Source organism: Heloderma suspectum, chromosome 1 (assembly GCF_057233095.1).
Source record: "Heloderma suspectum isolate Gila_16-S chromosome 1, 16-S_ref, whole genome shotgun sequence".
Taxonomy (NCBI): Eukaryota; Metazoa; Chordata; class Lepidosauria; order Squamata; family Helodermatidae; genus Heloderma; species Heloderma suspectum.
In genome coordinates, this window is record NC_139458.1 from 256,693,406 (window position 1) to 256,712,507 (window position 19,102).

Consider the following 19,102-nt stretch of genomic DNA (forward strand, 5'->3'; position numbering starts at 1 on the left):
GGAGAAGGGAGAATACAAAAGGCAGTATTAAAGAATCCAAAATTCTGAAGACACATAGGGATTTATACCTGTACAAGTTCAACTGCATTGTAGGCCCGTAGGAAAATAACTAGTATGTAGCTAGAACACATAAAAGCATAGCTGAAGACATAAAAAGTGATCAGCACTGCTGTGTGTCCAACACAGAGCACAATATGGAGAACATCAGATGTGGCCATGACATCAAGGTGGCAAGCATTTAATTGGAAACCTAAATCCTATTTATTTCTGTGGTCCCCTTGTCTTATAGGGTCAACTTTCTAAAGTTGAAAAGAAAGGGAAATGACTTTTGGGTACAATACAGTTTATATATTTATTAACACAACATTTACATGGACTGAGTGCCTAAACTGGTGCTGTTTTACCATGTTCCTTCAACCCAAATCAACCGTCAGTGACAACCTTCAGCAATCTCCTCAGTCATAACCAAGTTCTTACAAGATATTTTCTCAATTTCAAAGATACTCCACAAACTCAACGGGAGATTTCGTGAGCTGCTCGAGTGCTTTGGTTTCCACAAAGGAAGACATTTCAAAACTCTTGTTCCGTTCTGTAATTAAAAAGAAAACAAAAAACCAAAAGTAAATAAATGTGAACTCAGAACAGCAATGTTTATTGAGAATCTCTCTCTCTCTCTCTCCCTCCCTCCCTCCCCCCTCCCCCCTCCCTCTCTCTCTCTCTCACACACACACACACACACACACACACACAGAGAGAGAGAAAGAGAAAGAGAAAGAGAGAGAGAGAGAGAGAGAGGGGAGTGGCTCTCCCCAGTTCTGCTGCATTATTGGTTACATGGGTTTACCCTGCCTCATGTTCCTTTCTTCCTGCCTTCCACTTTAACTCAGAGTATTCTCAATATAAATTGATAGGGAGATCTTTTAAGCACCCTAATATTAATTAAGTCTATTCCAACAGCAATAATTGTCACAGTCACTTTGCCACCCTTAATTTTCTATATTAATAGGACAGAGGGCTCAGAAATTAGTGTGACTGCAAAGGAGCATTCCGCATTGTCAGCTATGGCGCAGCCTTGTGTTCACAGTTCTGGAACTTGGCCAGGGTCCTTGATGTATTATTTTATTATGTTTTTCATTAATTGAAAAATACAAGGCAAACCAAATAGAACAAGTTCATGCCAAGCCATGGCTTAGTGTGTCTTCCTCTAAGTACAGGCTGAAGGGGCAGGATTGCAGCTTGAGATCAATAGGCATATGGTCAAGGAACACCTAATTACTTTGAATGAGTTCAAATCTCCAGGGCCAGATGAACTGCATCCTAAAGTAATAAAGGAACTGGCAGAAGAGCTCTCAGAGCCACTGTCTATTCTCTTTGAGAAATCATGGAGGATGGGGGAAGTGCCAGATGACTGGAGGAGGGCTAACGTTGTCCCTATCTTCAAAAAGGGTAAAAAGGAGGAACCTGGGAACTACAGACCAGTCAGTCTGACATCAATCCCTGGGAAAATTCTGGAGCAGATGATAAAGCAATCCATCTGGAAGCACCTTGACAACAATGCCGTGATTACTCAAAGCCAACATGGATTTGTCAAAAACAAGTCCTGCCAGACAAATCTGATCTCATTTTTTGATCAAGTCACCTCCCTTGTAGACCGTGGGAATGCTGTAGACATCATATACCTCGACTTCAGCAAAGCTTTCGACAAAGTGCCCCATGATATCCTGATGAGCAAACTAGCTCAAAGTGGGCTAGATGAAACAACGATCCGGTGGATCCACAGTTGGCTACAGAATCGGACTCAAAGAGTGCTTATCAATGGGACCTTCTCAAACTGGGGAGAGGTAACGAGTGGGGTACCACAGGGCTCAGTCCTGGGCCCAGTGCTCTTCAACATTGTTATGAATGACTTGGAGGAGGAGGTGCACGGAATGCTGATCAAATTTGTAGATGACACAAAATTCGGCAGGATAGCTAATACTTTGGAAGACAGAAACAAAATTCAAAGTGATCTGGATAGACTGCAGCGCTGGGCAGAAAACAACAGAATGGCATTTAATAGGGATAAATGCCAAGTTCTGCACCTAGGAAAAAGAAACCAAATGCACAGTTACAAGATGGGGGATACGTGGCTCAACAACACTACAAGCGAGAAGGATCTTGGAATTGTTGTCGATCACAAGCTGAATATGAGCCAACAATGTGATGTGGCTGCAAAAAAGGCACATGTTAACTTTTGGGCTGCATTAATAGAAGCATCGCTTCCAAATCCCGGGAAGTACTAGTTCCCCTCTATTCAGCACTGGTTAGGCCTCATCTGGAGTACTGTCTCCAGTTCTGGGCACCACACTTTAAGAAGGATGCAGACAAACTGGAGAGCGTTCAGAGGAGGGCAACAAAGATGATCAGGGGACTGGAAACAAAGCCCTATGAAGAGAGACTGAAAGAACTGGGCATGTTTAGCCTTGAGAAGAGAAGACTGAGGGGAGATATGATAGCACTCTTCAAGTACTTGAAAGGTTGTCACAGAGAAGAAGGCCAGGATCTCTTCTTGATCATGCCAGAGTGCAGGACACGGAATAATGGGCTCAAGTTACAGAAAGCCAGATTCTGGCTGAACATCAGGAAAAACATCCTGACTGTAAGAGCAATATGACAATGGAACCAATCACCTGGGGAGGTGGTGGGCTCTCCCACACTGGAGGCCTTCAAGATGAGGCTGGACAGCCATTTGTCAGGGATGCTCTTTTTTTGTGTGACTTGGATTCCTGCATTACGCAGGGGGTTGGACTCAATGGCTTTGTAGGCCCCTTCCAACCCTACTATTCTATGATTCTAAGTAAATCTTTCACTGCAGCGCAGCTATTCACAGGTTCTTGACCTTGTCTTAACTTGTGTACTATGTTACCAAGGAATCAAAAACATAAAATAATATGTTTAAAAAGAAATGAAATGTCATAGAATCAGCCAGTCACCAATCAGATATTTTTTTTTTAGCAGAGACAGTAAGCTCATTCGTAGTACCACCAAGTTTTGTCAGAAGATTGCAGAACCTTTGAAACTGGATAGCTTCATTGCTGACTCCCCTTAACACCTTAAAGAATACTAGATATGTGATTAGACATTTGGTTCTAGATTAATGGCAGTCATACTCCTTCTTGATAAAAGACATGTTCTGTGTGTTTATGTTATACTTTATCATATAGATATACCAGCTGTAGCCCGCCCCTATCTGGACAGAGATAGCCTGGCGACAGTTATCCGTGCTCTGTTAACCTACTGGTTGGATTACTACAATGCATTGGTACATGGGCCTACCTTTGAATACAGTTCAGAAACTTCAGTTAGTGGCCACAAGAGAGAGGGCCTTCTCAGTTGTGCCTAGGGCTATTCAACACTGGGAACTGCATTCCAATTAAGCCTGATAGGATCCTGCAGCATTTCCATTCCGGTAAGCAGCAGTGGACTATAGCAGATTTTTTTTATATATATATAAAAAATCCAAAATGTATTTGCACAATTTTGGGGGGGTTCTGCCATTTGTGGAAATTATGATTTGCACAATTTGGGTGGGATCTTGAAATTTTCTCAAATGGTGTCATAATTGTTTTTAAACATTGTATTGGTTATCTTGCGCAAGGGCACATGATTGCAAGTCCACCATGTAGTCCCACAAAGGCATATTTCCCTGTTGTCAATATCCTTGTCAGTTTCATCCTCTTCATACACAACTTCATTTAGCCCAGAAGAGCCATATTTCCTACTTGTCAAAGAACTTGTTGATTCCCTCCCCTCCCAATGCACACACAGCACTCAGGAAGTGGGGAAGTGGAAGAGGAAATTGACAAGTTCTTTTGACAAGTAGGTTCTGGGAGGTTCTGGGAGGGAGGCAGCGCAGCCCCTGACCCTCAGTTGTTGTCCTCCCACGGCCTAGATGGTGAAGGCAAGATGAGCGGAGGCTGTTCTTCCTTCTCCTCGCTGCTGTCACTGCTCACTTGCTCAGAGAGGGCAGGTGAACAGACAGCAAAGCAGCCGCTGTTGGATCTCGAGTCTCTAGGGGTTGGCAGTGGGCCCCGCAGGGGTTGGATGATGCCATCGCCTGATGCCATCCCAGCTGACACCCACTGCCTACAGCAGGGGTGAACAACATCCACAGGTCGGGGAGCCATACCCTGCTGCCCTCACCAAATTTGCTGCAGTGTGGCCCAAATAGCAGCAGTTTTGCTGTAATCTGGAAATATGGTTCTGCTTGCTAAACAAGTGCGTGCACCCTGGGCACCTTGTTTTAATGCACAATTGCTGCAATTTCAGGGGCCATGGCCATAAATGCTGCAAAAACAGCCGGCTGCATGTTACCCACCCCTGACCTACAGGAATAAGCAGTGCCGGCATTCAAAATCTCCATGCCAGGTAGAACAGTCATAAGATGGCCATCAGTCATGGTAGGGTAATGCCTTTATCAGGACCAACTATGAGGTCAAAGAAATAAGCAAGCTTTTGAGTTCATCAAAATGCTTAATCAAGCTAGATGTTAGGCAACCCTCACATGAATGGACAAAAGGAGAGGGGATGGAGAAAAGGAGGTTGCCAGGCAAGATTTTAAATGAACAGATGGTAAGAGTATGAAAGATGGAATGAGGGAGGGTTACACAGATCTAATTAGATTTACATAGATCTAATTAGGTTAGGCTGCGCCTGGAGCAAAAAGAGCACCAAAGGCTGTAAGGACAGAGAAAAAAGGTTGCTCTCCCTTTGAAAACATAAATACCAGAAGTTATTTAGTTCTGTCTCTAGCACTCATTGGAACACATGGGGGCCCTTGTGAGGCAGAGAGCAGAAGTTAAGAAAAACTTGGTATATTATAGCAGCAAATGTGGAGATTAATTTTAACCAACACTACATGTTACGTTGAAGGCAAGGAAAAACCCATTACCAAAGGCTGTTTCCAACTTCCATTGTGAGATATGGGGGTAGGAAAACATATTAGAATTTTCAATTTTTGCTAGCTTTGGGCATACTTGGTAACAGAGACAGGTAACCTGAGCAAGAAGAAGTTGGAAACTTCTTTGTCATTCAGGGCGCATAGCTTTGTCATTCAGGGCGCAATCCTATGCCTGTTTAGACAGACGAAAGTCATACAACTCCCAACATCCTGGGAGTTGTAGGACCTTTTTCTGTCTAAACATACATAGGATTGCACCCTAAGCTGGACAGTAAACACCCATCCTCAAACATGCAGCCTTTTGCAAATAATGACCAAGATTGCTCAAGAAGAGAACCAAGTACATTGTACTACAGCAGTTGGAGTATGCCACATGATATTGCAGTAAACTTTTATTAGAATATTATCCACACTGGTTTTGGCGAGTTAGAGCACATTTTGAAGTGTAGGCAGTAGTACAGCCCCCCTCCCTCTGGAATTACATTGTGGGAGATTTTGTGCATTGCTCCTACATGTCGACTAGCACTTGTGCCAACTCAGGAGTTCACCCAACCTAGATTATAGGAAAGGGATCAGCATGAATTGCACATAGGTAGTTTGTGGTGAGCTTACTGAACTTAATGCAGAAGAACCCCAAATAAAACCATTGAAGGCACGGACTTACACTATGATCCATGTAAACAAATAACGCAACAGGTCCAGAGTATGAAGAGCTTTCTTTAATCATTACCATCTATGGCCAACGATTAACAGGGTTTTTTGTCTGGTATAAACATCTCTTGAGAATGCAACTAGAGCATACTGTAGACATCAAAGTGCAAGACGGCTAAACAGAATACTTGAATGTAGATTTGGAATTCATGATCCCTATATCTACAGTACCTATGAAACATATTTAAGATTCAGCATTGTACTTCAAATGCTATAGGCTTCCTTTAAAAGGCAGCAACACAGGGATTTGTCTACCCTGTCACAACAAAATGAAACAGGACAGGCTCTCTCAAAGGGGGTTCTGCTCTAAGTAAGGAAAAGGTGTCGGTTTGTTTGCTCCAGATGTTGGAAAGTGCATTCCCAGCAAGGCCCCTTCAGCAAACCAGCAGGCAATCATGAGTATGGACCATTAATTTCTAATAAACCAATTTACAACAGAGGAAAAACAATGAAATGTACGCAAGAAGATGAGTTTTGCATTCCTGTTCTATGTTATGAATTTAAATGAAGGCATTTTGCAAAAAACAATAACAAAGAAAACAACCCCAAACCTGTTTCTAGCACCATGCTACTCTTAAAAACTTGGAGCACAAGCCCAAGACAGTCACCCACCGTATTTTCCATTGGTTTGAGAGGAAGAGTTGAGCACATTCTTAAATCTTTCCAACTGAAATCAATGGGACTTGTAAGTGCTTGTCTTTGACTGATTGTGCCATTAACCTTTTACATTCTCATTGCTTTTAACTTAAGGGCACATTGGTATGAGCCATTTTTGGCTCCAACATCACTGCTGATGAGTATTGCTGATATGAATTTTAAAGTCAACCTAATTCTCTATCAAGAGACCAAATTCTGCTCCTCCCCATAGACAGCATCAAATCAAGTAAATGTATGTTGTGCTCACAATCAGAAGTGGAAGCACTTTCTTTAGCAGCCCCCAAAGAGCAAAGGCAGTCATGGCTTCTCACGCCCCATGGCTTCTCCTCCCCCTGTTCTATCACTCACCATTCTGATTGCTATGGAGCAAAATGCTAATCTGTTTTTAAGGGGCTGGATTTATGAAAATCATTTATGAGAAAGAATTCGTGGGTCATAACAAACATTGTAACATTACCACAGTTTCACAACTTGTAGTGTGCCTTTGTATATTGGTATGAATGTAGACATCATTATAAACAGAGAAACGCCCCATTATCTTGATCCTTCACAAAAAAGAAGACACACTGATACACTTGCCAAAGTGGAGGCTGAAACCACTTTTGGCTGATCATAAAAAGTTCCGAGAACAGAAGCAAAATTTTGCTTTGCTAAATCCTGACTCAGATTTTGAGGACCTGAACTAAGATTGCTGTCAATCTGCTACTGTCCATGTGCTTATTTCTGCATCCTATATATTCCTGCTCAGCCTGTATATTTGTAAGTAAACAGATTCTTAAGAAGATCCCATAAGACTCCATTGCCATCTCCTCCAAAGAAACTTAAATGTCCACTTTTCAGGGAAAGGAGGGAACATGTATTGCCAAAATATCTTCTTCTTCCTTGAAAGCCTCTATGTAATTTGGAGGAGTGTGTAACTTCCATACTCTTACACTAATAGGTAGTGGCCCTGTTTAACTTTAAGATCTCAGCTTGCTGTTGTGTACTGGAAATGCACAAAGGGCTGATGCTACTGATTTCTTAAGCTAGCACGGACAACCAACACTAAATGGAAAACGTAAGTTGTTGTCAATACTTTTCATACTCACTTTTAGATGTCTCAAATGACTCAAACTTCACAGGCTGTATGTAATTCACCAAGTTTGACATTTCCTCAGTAGCCATGGCCTCACTTCCAGCTGTCCCCTAGAACAGAAGAAGACTAACATGAATAGTAGTTTTGCCAATAATGTCAACAGCTCTATCAAAATATCTACAGAATGAAGTTAACTGCATAATGACAGCAACTGGATGCAAAAAATGGGGAATCTTTTCAAGGGCTTCCTAAATTTTCCAACAATAGAATGTGTTTTTCACTCAAAATCCAGTTCTACTGAACCTTTACAAGAGCAGAATGGGGTGGTTCTGCCCATCCCTACTACTTATTCCCATTCCACAATATCCAATGGCATGGCAACACTTCCAAAGTCCTGTAACATTTCTAAAGCTATGGCGATGTTCCTGGTGGTTCCACATGGACCCATGGCCCGACTGGAGTCCACCAGGAAAAGAGCCTTCAGTGTGGTGGCCTCCTTCCTATGGAATTCCGTGCCTTTGGAAGTTGTGTTGCTTTTGGTGCCTCCTGAAAACACTGTTATTTTAGGAAGCCTTCCTTGAGTAACCAGCCAGAGTTTATCAAACCTGGTTTTATCAAATCTCTCTCTCTCTCTCTCTCTCTCTCTCTCTCTCTCTCTCTGTGTGTGTCTATATCTATATCAACATAGCATTTTTATTCTTTATACTGTCTGCTGTTCACCACTCCAAGGCCTTTGGATGTGGAGCGATACACAAATACTGTAAATGAATGAATGAATGATGTGGAAATATGTAGAAACCAACTCCTTTTTTATCCTGCTTATCTGACATAATGTCAGGGTGGAAACTGAGCCGATAGAACCCCAGAGCAGTTCTGATTCTGAGGAGGATCAGCAATTCATGGGAGAGGAGCCAGCTCATCTCTCACAGGCACAGCAGCTGGCAGAGATTCCTCCTGCCAGAATTCCTGAGATAGATAGTGACCTGTGACCCTGGCAGCGAGAGAGTGCTGGAGGGGGGCTTGCTGGATGCTCGATGCGACGCTGGGAGCGATGACAGTTGGTGGGCGCAGAAAGGAGGCATAGCGCTCGTTTGGCGCACAAGCAACGGTCGTGTCCCGAGGACCCAAGGGAAAGAGGGAGGATCTCTTCCTAGCCCATAAGTTCAGGGTCTTCCCGTGATTCTCCTTCAAATGGGGACCAACTGCCTAACCTGGCGCATAGGCTACTCTGCTATCTTTTCCCCAGTGCTGTTCCTTGCTTAGTCGCTGGTGATTAGCATCTGAAAGAGTCATTAAGTTGTAAAAGGATTAAAGCCTTAAAAAGAATCTTTTTGTCTGTGTCTTGAGTTAGCTATTGGAGTAGACTGAAAGAGGCAGCTGGGGCGCTCCTGACACATAATGTGTCTCTCTGAGGGACTCACAGCAATTAAAATTCAATATATAATGCTGTGATGGATATTGCACATAAATGGAAATAAGAGGCAGATGCTCTTACAAACGGAAAAGACAAGACATACAACAGAAGGGGAGTGGAGGGAAAAGGTAGAGGTCACTTTGAGAAGGACAGGACAAAGAAGTGAATTGCTAACAGGCATTTGCATCCAATTAGGGCCAGACTTCTCTTCTGTTGCTGTTGTGCCTGCTGGTATGGAAAAGGTACAACTATGGTCCTCTAGTCAGTCACTGAGGCCAAAGTGATTCTCGTTACTGCAGTCATACAGCAACTGACAGTTTTAATTAAATGAACTGTAAATTACTTTTCTTATCTTGGGCAAATGAAAAAAAGGCAGAATCCTTTCTGGGAGGGAGTGGGGAAGCAAGCTTTATGAGCTTCTTATTTTCAAGCTCATTTTCCTCCTGGGAGGGGAATGGGGTGCAATCTCCAAGTGAGCTGTAGTCCTCCGATAAGTGACAGAGGAAAACTGCCAGTGAACGGCTAGATGTACAACATGATAGAAAGAGAAAAGAATTGGAGCAGGAGGTCTCCATTGCTCTCAATGTATACTTTTTAATCAAACATTTCCAGTGAAACATTGTTCTACTGATTTAAATTTTAAATTGTTTTAATAGAAACATAACTTTAAGAAATGGATGACCGAGAATCTTTCTGGTTAATAACGATGGATGAGCTGGAAAGAGGGTAGGATGCACTTTCCACAAACAACTAATAGCGGTGGAAAGCATCCCCACCCCATCCCTTTCAATGATTTCCCAGGATTGTACTGAAAGGTGTGTATTAAAATGTTTCCTCAACCAGAATAAAGACAATGCAATGCAAAAAACGTTGCCTCCATTCTCCATTGCTGTAATTTGCCCTGACTGGCGTAATTAAATATCCAAATCTGGCTATATGGTGTCATGACATTATAATTAGAGCTGTGCACAAATGGCTTCTCAAAATTCTCCAGCCTATTTGTGGGCAGAGAACCTGGGGGAATAATTTCACTGAATTTCTCCTAGGGGAGGAGAAATTCTCCAACAGTTTGTCACAGATAGGGCTCACTATTGGCAGGGGTTGTAGCACAGCTTCTTTCTTTTTTCCTAAGAGTTTTTAGTTTATTGCACTGCTTCTGTAGGTGGCAACACCTTTTTTGAGGCAGAATTTTGAATTTCTTTTGGTAGTATTTTTGATCTTACCTAATCCCTGCAAGGTGGCCAAGGGTGCTGTATGTGTTTTCTCTCTCTATTACACATCTTTCCATTGCTCTGCAGCCTCCCAGGCCACTTGCCATTCCTGAACAGAAGAAGCCCCATGGGAGGAATTACTAGGGATGGCGGAGAATTCCGCCATGGATTTCAGTGAGGCTGAATGCACTGGCATTCAGCCCCCCGAAATCCGTGGTGGAACGGCCTGCCCCCCCCCACAGATTCCCCCCGGGACAAGGCTTACCTGGGGCGGATGTTCCTGACGGCGGTGGCTCCGGTGGCAGGTCCGGCGGCGGCTGGTCTTTCGACCGGCTGCCACGGCCGCCACTGTCATCCTGGTCTTTGCTGTGACAGGCTACGTAAGTATTTACATAGCCTATCATGGCAAGCCAATCAAAAAACAAAACAAAAATGGCGTACACAAATGGCAGCAGCTACGGCGGCCACCATTTGCGTTCCCCATTTTTTGCCGTTCTAGCGTACATAAATATTTACATAGGCTAAAACGATGAAAAATAAAGGAATGCAAATAGTGCCCACTACGCTATTTGCGTTCCCGTTTTTTTTGCCGTAATAGCCTATGTAAATATTTACGTAGGCTAGAATGGAGAAAAATAGGGAACGCAAATGGCAGCCGCCATAGCTGCCGCCATTTGCATACGCTGGTTTTTTTTTGGGGGGGGTTAGCCGTGATAGGCTACGTAAATACTTACGTAGCCTATCATGACAGCCTGGCTGGATGCAAATGGCAGCCGCTATGGCGGCCGCCATTTGTGTCCGCACCAGCCCATCTGCAGCCAGAAATCCGGCTGCGGACAGCCCTGGCCGGCTGCTCTGCAGAGCTGCCGTGGACCGGAGCCAGCCGGGCAGGATTCTGGGGGTGAGGACCGGATCGCCTCCTCCCCCCCGTCGAGGATTCCAGGGGGAGGGACGGAGCGCCTTCCCCCCCCGCCGCGAATCAATCCACAAAAAGGTGAGTTTCGTACATCCCTAGGAATTACTGCATGATGTCTTCCTCATGATGGCTTTAATTAAAGTGTAGGAAGCCAAGGCAGCAACAGGCTGCCACAGAGGTTGTTGTACAATGACAGACAGGACACTCATGCACACTGGGCAGCCACCTCTTAAGTAAGGTAAGCCCAAGAACCCCAAACCTAACCCATGAGAATTTCTCTGAAATTTCTCCTCCTTTGAATTTCTTTTTGAAAGCAATTTCTTTTCTATCAAATTGAATGGGAATGGTTAAAAAATGTGGGAGAAATTTTCGGCAGAGCACTAATTATAATGTTTACTATATGATCCTTGATTACCTAGGATCACTCAAGGAAGGAGACAGCAAGGGAGAAAGCAGCAGCGAAGAGGGGAAATCATGGACACAATTACTTTCAGAGAAAAAGTTATAGTTAAGAGGTCTGCAGGGAACATTTCATTCCCCAACACTATTTTCACCTTGAAAAACAAAGTGGATGAATATTTCCAGACCACTACTTTTAATCACGTACATAAACCTCAGAAGACTAGTTTACATTTCCCATGAAATTTGCTTGATATCATTCCTGCATCCACACTGCAACCCTGCTGTTGCATGAGCATTCACACCTTCCCGACTGTAGTTTCAGTGCAATACTGACATCTGCAACCACATAATTTTAGCCCAAAGCCCCCAAAGTGTTGCCTATCACATAAAAACTGAGTAGGAGGCAGAATGTTGAATGTAGATGTATAATTCAAAGTGTAGAGCAATAGAGCAATGGACGACCCCATATGCCTCCAATAAGGCCTCCTCAAACAGTGGATCTCTTCAGTAAAGCTTGACAAGACAGTGGCGAATATCTGAAGTTTGTGGCAGTGTCCTCACTATCCAGAAGATGGCAGTACAATACTGAGTCATATGCCAACATGATGATGCTTGATGCTTTCAAAGTCATGCCAGGGCAATTTGTACTTCAAAATGATTCATTTCTTACTTCATCCATTGATGATTTTTTGCAGTCATCGTCATCATCGTCATCATCGTCACTCTCAATCTCTGCTTCCCCTGAATCATTTTAATTGGAAAAAGAAAGATCAGTGTAGATTATACCTCCTGAAGCACATTTAACTAGTACTATTACCAGAATAGCTTCACTTCAAATGCAATAGTATCATAGGCTCAAGATGGTATCTTACTGTACTATTCACTATTGCACTTTGTGAACTATTTTTTCAAGCATTTATCTATGAGCCAAACAGGAAAAATAATCCCTTCCACACATTAACACTATGACATTATTTAAGCCATGCTCAGGCTTCCCCACAAAAGGCATTAAGTTATAGGGTGTTTAAAATAAACATGCAGAACTGATACAGAATATGATTTATAGCTGGAAAACTTAAAATGTTCTTTTCCTTTAAAGATGGGTGCAAAATGCCACTGCTTCTTTCTCACAGTTGCCTCTCTCTTTTCCCCAGATCTCTGAGGTTAATGTTCACTTGATGCAAAGGTATGTATCTTGCCTCTGTATGCAGTGCATATACAACCGTAACTAGTGAGCACGATCAATGCATTTTTGGACACAAAATACAGAAACCGTAGTAGTCTGAAACTCCGGAGCACCAGTGTCAGTCAGTTTATGCAATACTGTGCTGAGGGTCACTGCAAGGCCTTGCCCTGTGCCCGGAATATTTTGTGCTGTGCCCCGGGTCTGAGAGGCTGGGTGCCTCATGCCACTGCCAACAGTTGTGTGGCTGGTGGCTGTGGGGTGGAGAACCAAGCACATTGCTGCTGCCAATCAAATCAGCGGTGGCTGTGGGAGTGGAGAGAAGAAAGCCAAGCACCAGTAAGGCTCCAGCTTCATGTGGAGGTTGGAAACACTGCTGGCCAGACTTGAAGGATGTGCATACGTGCCTGCCCACCAGCTGTCATGTCCCCTGCTTCTGAGGCAGGGCATTCTCTGAAGATAGACTTGGATTCAGATGGGTTACATTTCAGGGGGAGCCCTCAGCTCTTCCATACTTTCTCAGCCTAAAGACCATGACATCTCCATCCATAAAACCTATGTCAAATTATACACTTTTGGCTGTAACAAAGCCACTGGTAACACCCCAAAAGCTGTATCAGTGATCCCTTTGAAGTTACACAGTGTTATGTCGCCTGATTCACAGGGTTTGGTTTCAGATAGGTCACAGCTCACCCCATGTCCAGGGGAACCCTCAGCACCCCCTTTTATACTGTCCCACCTTGATGGCACACATAGCTTCCCCATCATCTGATTCTGAGGGTACCTCCTCTAAAGCTTCTCCTGTCCCTCAGCCATGCAGGAGCATGAGAATGCAGAAAGAGACATTGGCCCTTTAACAATCGCAGTCAGCATCCAGCAGAAGTGGAGCCTCTGGAAGACGAGGCTCTGCTAGCTTCCTTAAAGCATTAGTTGACTGCAGTTCTTTGCTGTGACAACAGCTCCTTATGGGAGAATATCCAGGCAGCCACTCTCCTGCAGTGTGCTATCCAAGGTCCTGAATGTGACCCAAAAACAGACAGTGACTGCTGTTGCAGTCTGCTTCCCCTGACCTCACATGATCTACTCAAGACAATGGCCAGTTGCAGTGTTGTTGCAAGCCAGCAGTAAACACACTTTCTCCTTGGATAGATACACTTTCTCTTTGAAAAAAAAAATCAGATGCTTCCAGATACAGGGTTCCTAGGACTAACAATAATAATAATAATTTAAAAAAAAACAACATTCGGCAGCTATTCTGTCTTTTCTTCCTTAACAGATTTTTTTCTGGTAAGAAAAAGATGAAATAAGCTGTAGTAAAGCATGGGAGAGTTACAAATGGAAGATGTTGTCATCTGGACCCCCTGTAAAACTCAGTGAATCACACAGTGTGGTTTCTATCTGCTAGTAATAGCAAAATGCCACTGAAGCGTAGGCAAAGTGTTTGTGTTATATACTGTAAAGCACAACATGACAACCCTGAAATGTTGTCCACTGTTAATAGTGTAGGTTAGAGGTGAGTCTGAGTTAGAGAGAGTGTGGTTTACAACAACCAGATGAAGAAACAGGGCTGAGTGAATAAAAAATTGTAAATCATTCTGAGCATTTAATTCTAATATAGTTCATATTTAGAGGGCTATGAGACAAGACTGTGATGTCTGAAGATTTCTGAAGGTTCCTGGTAGTTTCCATTCTGTGCTCCTGCTGCTTATGAATTAAAATGCTACCAATAAGTAGCAATTAAAATAACAGTAATTTATGTTAGGCAATGAAAGTCATATGATTAGGAGGATGTCCCACTATATATATTTTTCTAACTCAGTCTCTTTTTGTATAATGAATTGGGGAGGATCTGGAGAGTGTTACAGAAATGGCGCGGGGGTGCTCCTCCACTAACAAAAGGCTTCTGTAAGCAGAAAGGCGTGGGGGCAAGTGGTTTTCACTTCTTTCCCCTTCCTGCTGCAGTCCCCGTGCCTCCCCCTGCCATTTTTTCCAGGGGTTTGGGAGACCCTTTGGAATAGTGTGGAAGGTGGCTTAATGTTTTGCAGAAGAAGGGAGAACTTTCTAAACTCCCCCCCCCCCCGCAGTTCATGGAAGCATCCACAGGATCAATGAGCTTTCCGTCACCATTTGATACAAACCTCTGCACCAACAAAGGACATTTTAGAAAACACACCCGTGCTTGCATTTCACGCAGACATTCAGGCAAGTCTTACTTAGAGTAGACTCACTGAAATGACTGGGGCTTGTTAGTCATGACTAACCGAAGTCTCATTCATTTATCTGGGTCTACTCTAAGTAGGACATATCTTAGATTTTACCCACTTGTAAAAAACAACATTTTTTTTCTCTTCATGGAATTGATTCTGCAGACAAACAGTGCCCTAAGAAGAAGATTTGAAATAGAAACTCTGCCCTTCCTACATCTGGGATGGTCAGACAGAGTGGTTCTAGCACAATCAGGGGGCTGATTTAGACCTCTCTCCACATCTGACAGCCTGACAGAGATAGATATATGCAAGGGCTGTTTCATTCATTTATTTCCCCTGCCTCATTGAATCGCAGTACCAGAAACTGATCCTATGAGGGGATGGTTAAAAATTAAAAACAATTACTTTCTACCTGTATCTCTATCTGCTGGAGGTGTGTGTTGTATCAGTGTGTAGGGGTGCCCAACACAGTCTGTGCTGGACCTGGACACTCCCCTTCTTTCCCTCCCCAATCTCTGACAATCAGGTTCATATGCAGGATGGAGGGTTCCTGGGTTCAACATTCTTGTATTCTAAGTGTATGTCTTTTGCACCAGGCTCTGGTTGGTAAATCTTGGGATTCCAGTAAAAGAAAAGAAAAGAAAAGAAAGAAAAGCAGATCCATAAGCCTGAACTCCACTCACCCCTGTTCCAGACTGTCTTCTGCCATCTAAAAGTCTGAGAGGCAGGCAGGGAGGTGAAAGTGAGTGAGTTGTGGAGTGAATTACAGAAGCCAGGCAGAGAGGAATAAATTAATTCTGTTATCTGCCAAAACCTGGTGGAGTAGAACTCAGTGGTTCCACCCATCCCTAGTTCAAACGGATCCTGGCTTTCAGAATGGAGTAACAATAATCCTAATAATCACTACCCAACACAAACGTGCTTTCCTGATGGGTGGTATCAAAAGGCTATGATTTTATTCAGAAATAAGTCTCTGACTGAAAACTCAACAAAGGAAAACATGACTGATGGACAGGCCCAGGGGGATGCTTATAAATCTGACGTCATTAATAGCCTGCAGCACTGTGCCTAGAGAAACACGAACAGTCATTTACTGTTGCTTTCCTTTCCACCTTAGTCTGTCTTGTTTTTTTAACATTTGATTGTAAGCTTGTGCACAAGGCCCATTTTATTTCCATTTTTGTACAGCAGCTAGTGATTTTACAAATCATCATCGCCATCTGGACAGGGAGGATAAGGACTCTATGAAACAGGTGCTGGTTGAAAGAAGAAAGAGCATGTGAAGCCATCACCTTAGATTGATACTGCCTAGTCCAGTATTGCCTACTCTGACTGGCAGCAGTACTGTAATCCCTGCTACCTTCCAAGTGGGGATGCTGGGGATTGAACAAGAAAACTTTGACATACAAAGCATGTGCTCTGCAACTGAATTGCAAAGCTCAAGTGGCCAGGATCAAGTCCTCTCAGGCCTAAAAACAAAAGTTCGCTTCAAAATGAGTACTCTAATTCACACCAAGTGAACTAACTTACCATAAACCAGTAAGAAATTTCAAAGGGATTAGTTTAAATTCTTCTAGAAAACAAAAAGATGAATGCCACTTCTCAAAGTTGGTTACTCATGCAATGTCGTTGAGTGTTTCTTCTGAGGAACATAGGACCTATTTCTCAACTGGGATGAAGTGGTGGCCAGAACAAATTAATACCATTGAATATTTATGACATTAGACGCCAATTCTGATTGTGTCCTTTTTCTTGACCACCACACTTTACTCCTGTTCTCTTAAGATACATTTATATTTTTTAGCAAAACAGCTGAAATACAGAAAAGCCCTGTTTTCCTTCTCATTTTGAAGGGGCATGCTGTGGGGCATAAAGAAACCAAGCTAGTAGCCCAAGTTTTCACAGGAAGTCTTTGATCAAAGGAAAGCAATGGGAAGGGACCCTTCCAAGTCCTGTGTGCCTGGAAATAATGAGACTACCCTTCTGAAGAGCTGATGTGCAGATGCGGGGGAGGGGGGATCTGGCCACAACAGACTTCAGACATGGAAATGGACATTGATCTTGTGGTGTGAGGAGTGTCTCCAAGTGTTGATGTTAAAAGGCAGGATTTCTTGACAAGCTTTTGAATGGATGCTAACTAACGAGAACCCAAGAAAAATACTGGCATCTATGACATAAAAAGAAGGATGCTGCTGTCATGGAAACAGACTGCAAGGAGTTAGACACATTGGTGTAAGGCAGACAGGAATCACGAGGCTTGCCTTGCTGTCTCAAAAGAGATGGAAGTTCAGTCTTAAGCTGGGCAATATTGAAGTGGCAACAGTGAGGGTTTGCTCTATATTATTTCCCTACAGCAGATAGGTGGACAGGCGGCAACCTGTGGACTGGCTCTAGCCTCAAAAGCAAATTTTCTTGCCCCTCAAATGCTAACCAGGGCATATTCAAAGTTTGTCCAGAGTTTCTCTTGTAAGAACAAAAATGGTTTTCAAGTTATAAGAAAGATAATATTACATCCCTCTTCTCTTTTGTACGTAACCTGTGTGTAAACACAGAATTTTGTATATAATGCTATGCCTAAACATATGTGATTCTTCATACTTCAGCAATACATGGCATCCTTTGTTTTTATTAAGAAGGCTACATGAGAGGCATTCACGAAGGATGACTAGATATACTTCTGGTTGCAGACTACTATCTGGAGTACAGAGTGTTTTCCTGCCCAGCACGATACCAATGCAATATACTTTGAGTATATCAGGGATATCAACTTGTGTTGGCACCATGCATAGTCTTTTGTCCTATATACTTACTATGTATTTAAAAGCAATTGTAATTTATAACATGCATCCCCTTTTTTGCCATCTCATGTTATAGGAAAGATTTTTGTGTTTTCACACATTTTTACCTGCTCCAGGAGAGGAAGGCTCAAACCCGCTGGATGCATCACTGCATGCATTTGACGCTTGTTCAGACAGTTTCTTCTTTGCACTCCCATCTGCAGACTTGTGGGACTTCTTTTTATTCTTCACCAGAATTTTGTACATCAGGTCTGCTGGGCTTGGAAGAGGAACACCACGTTCAAGCTGATAAAGAAAAAGACATGGGTACTAAGGATGTCCCTTTAAACAACATTTACCTCCATTTTCCCTCACTTGCCCCTTCCCATCTTCGAATAGTGGAATTAGTATAATTAAGTCCATGCCCACATATTGATGGCATCTACCTGAAATGCAGAAATATAACATGTTGCTCTTTCTGCAGATACCTTAGGGTGCAGATTCTGTAGCAGAAATCAGAGTCAGAGAGACCACGGAGTGAAGGAAAAAGAGATTCTTCTTTATTTAACGCGCGGGCTTGAGGCTGGAATCGTTTCCAAAGAGCCAGAAGCCCCGAATCACAGTAATACATGACTTTTATAGATATGACAGCAGGCAGTTTCCCCCTCCCCTTCTCTTACTGTTTCTAACTGCGAGGTCTATGAAAATGGGTAATAGGGCATGATTAGCAAAGAACGAGACCTTGATATGTAGCCAAGCAATATGCAAGCCAAGCAGAGGACTGGAACATGATATGCCAGTGTCAGAGAGACCTAGTCCTGCTAATAATTTGGGGAATTTCCACATTGCTGTTTTAGCTATCTCATGCCAGCTCAGCAAGAACATGAGTCCACTTAGTCTGATTTTTGACATGGCTGCTACATTCCCCCCTTAAATGCAGAATTTTATTACAATTATAGCATTTTATTACACAAGAAGTTGGCAAAACATAACACAGGATTACTATAGCATTTTTATTTTATATCTTGCTGAGCTATTAAAGCGTAGCGGGCAGCTGTTTTAGTGGCTGAGGCAGTAAATTGACGTTAAGCCTATTGGCCGGTATATCTTCTGGCAAACAAAAATGCTTTACTCCAGTGATATTAGCTAAGTGAAGCCAATAATTATCGGCGAACCGTAGGGGCATACTTCCCTCTCCCAAAGCAGGCCCCCCTTTAGTGCACAATACTGAGGAGGTGCAACTTAACACTACTAACATCGCAACATACATGTTTAATCTTCTTTGGGATCTGACCGTACGCTGGGCAGCCATTTACCCGGCAAGCTGCAGTAGGGTCTAGTCCCTCTCTTCAACTCTCCAGCTGCAGGTCTGACCGTACGCAGGGGGAACAATTTCCTGGTATGTCCCCAGTAAGGTCTAGCCTGAGTCTTCTTTTACTGCTTTTTCTTTTTTACTACAACTTTTAAAGGATTGTCAGGATTCCTGTTTGCAATCCACTCCCCCCCTTTTGCTCTCTTGACTCGCGTCCAATGTGTCCAAGGTTTAACTCCAGCTACTTTTACAGCTGTAGGGGTGGAAAGTATAACAGTGTTTGGTCCTTTCCATCTGG

At 43.1% G+C, this 19,102-nt stretch overlaps 1 protein-coding gene across 2 annotated transcripts in view; it reads right to left on the reverse strand.

Annotated features, from left to right (window-relative positions):
- PLCB1 (phospholipase C beta 1) overlaps positions 1–19,102 on the reverse strand; it is a 703,903-nt gene that overhangs the window by 145,785 nt on the left and 539,016 nt on the right. For both annotated transcript variants that reach the window (XM_084825185.1, XM_084825194.1), the window contains exons 14-17: positions 17,621–17,798; positions 11,996–12,066; positions 7,396–7,492; positions 505–589 (exon numbers count right to left, since the gene is read on the reverse strand). In XM_084825185.1, the coding sequence (XP_084681311.1) occupies positions 505–589; positions 7,396–7,492; positions 11,996–12,066; positions 17,621–17,798 (431 nt within the window). The remainder of the gene's footprint in view (positions 1–504; positions 590–7,395; positions 7,493–11,995; positions 12,067–17,620; positions 17,799–19,102) is intronic.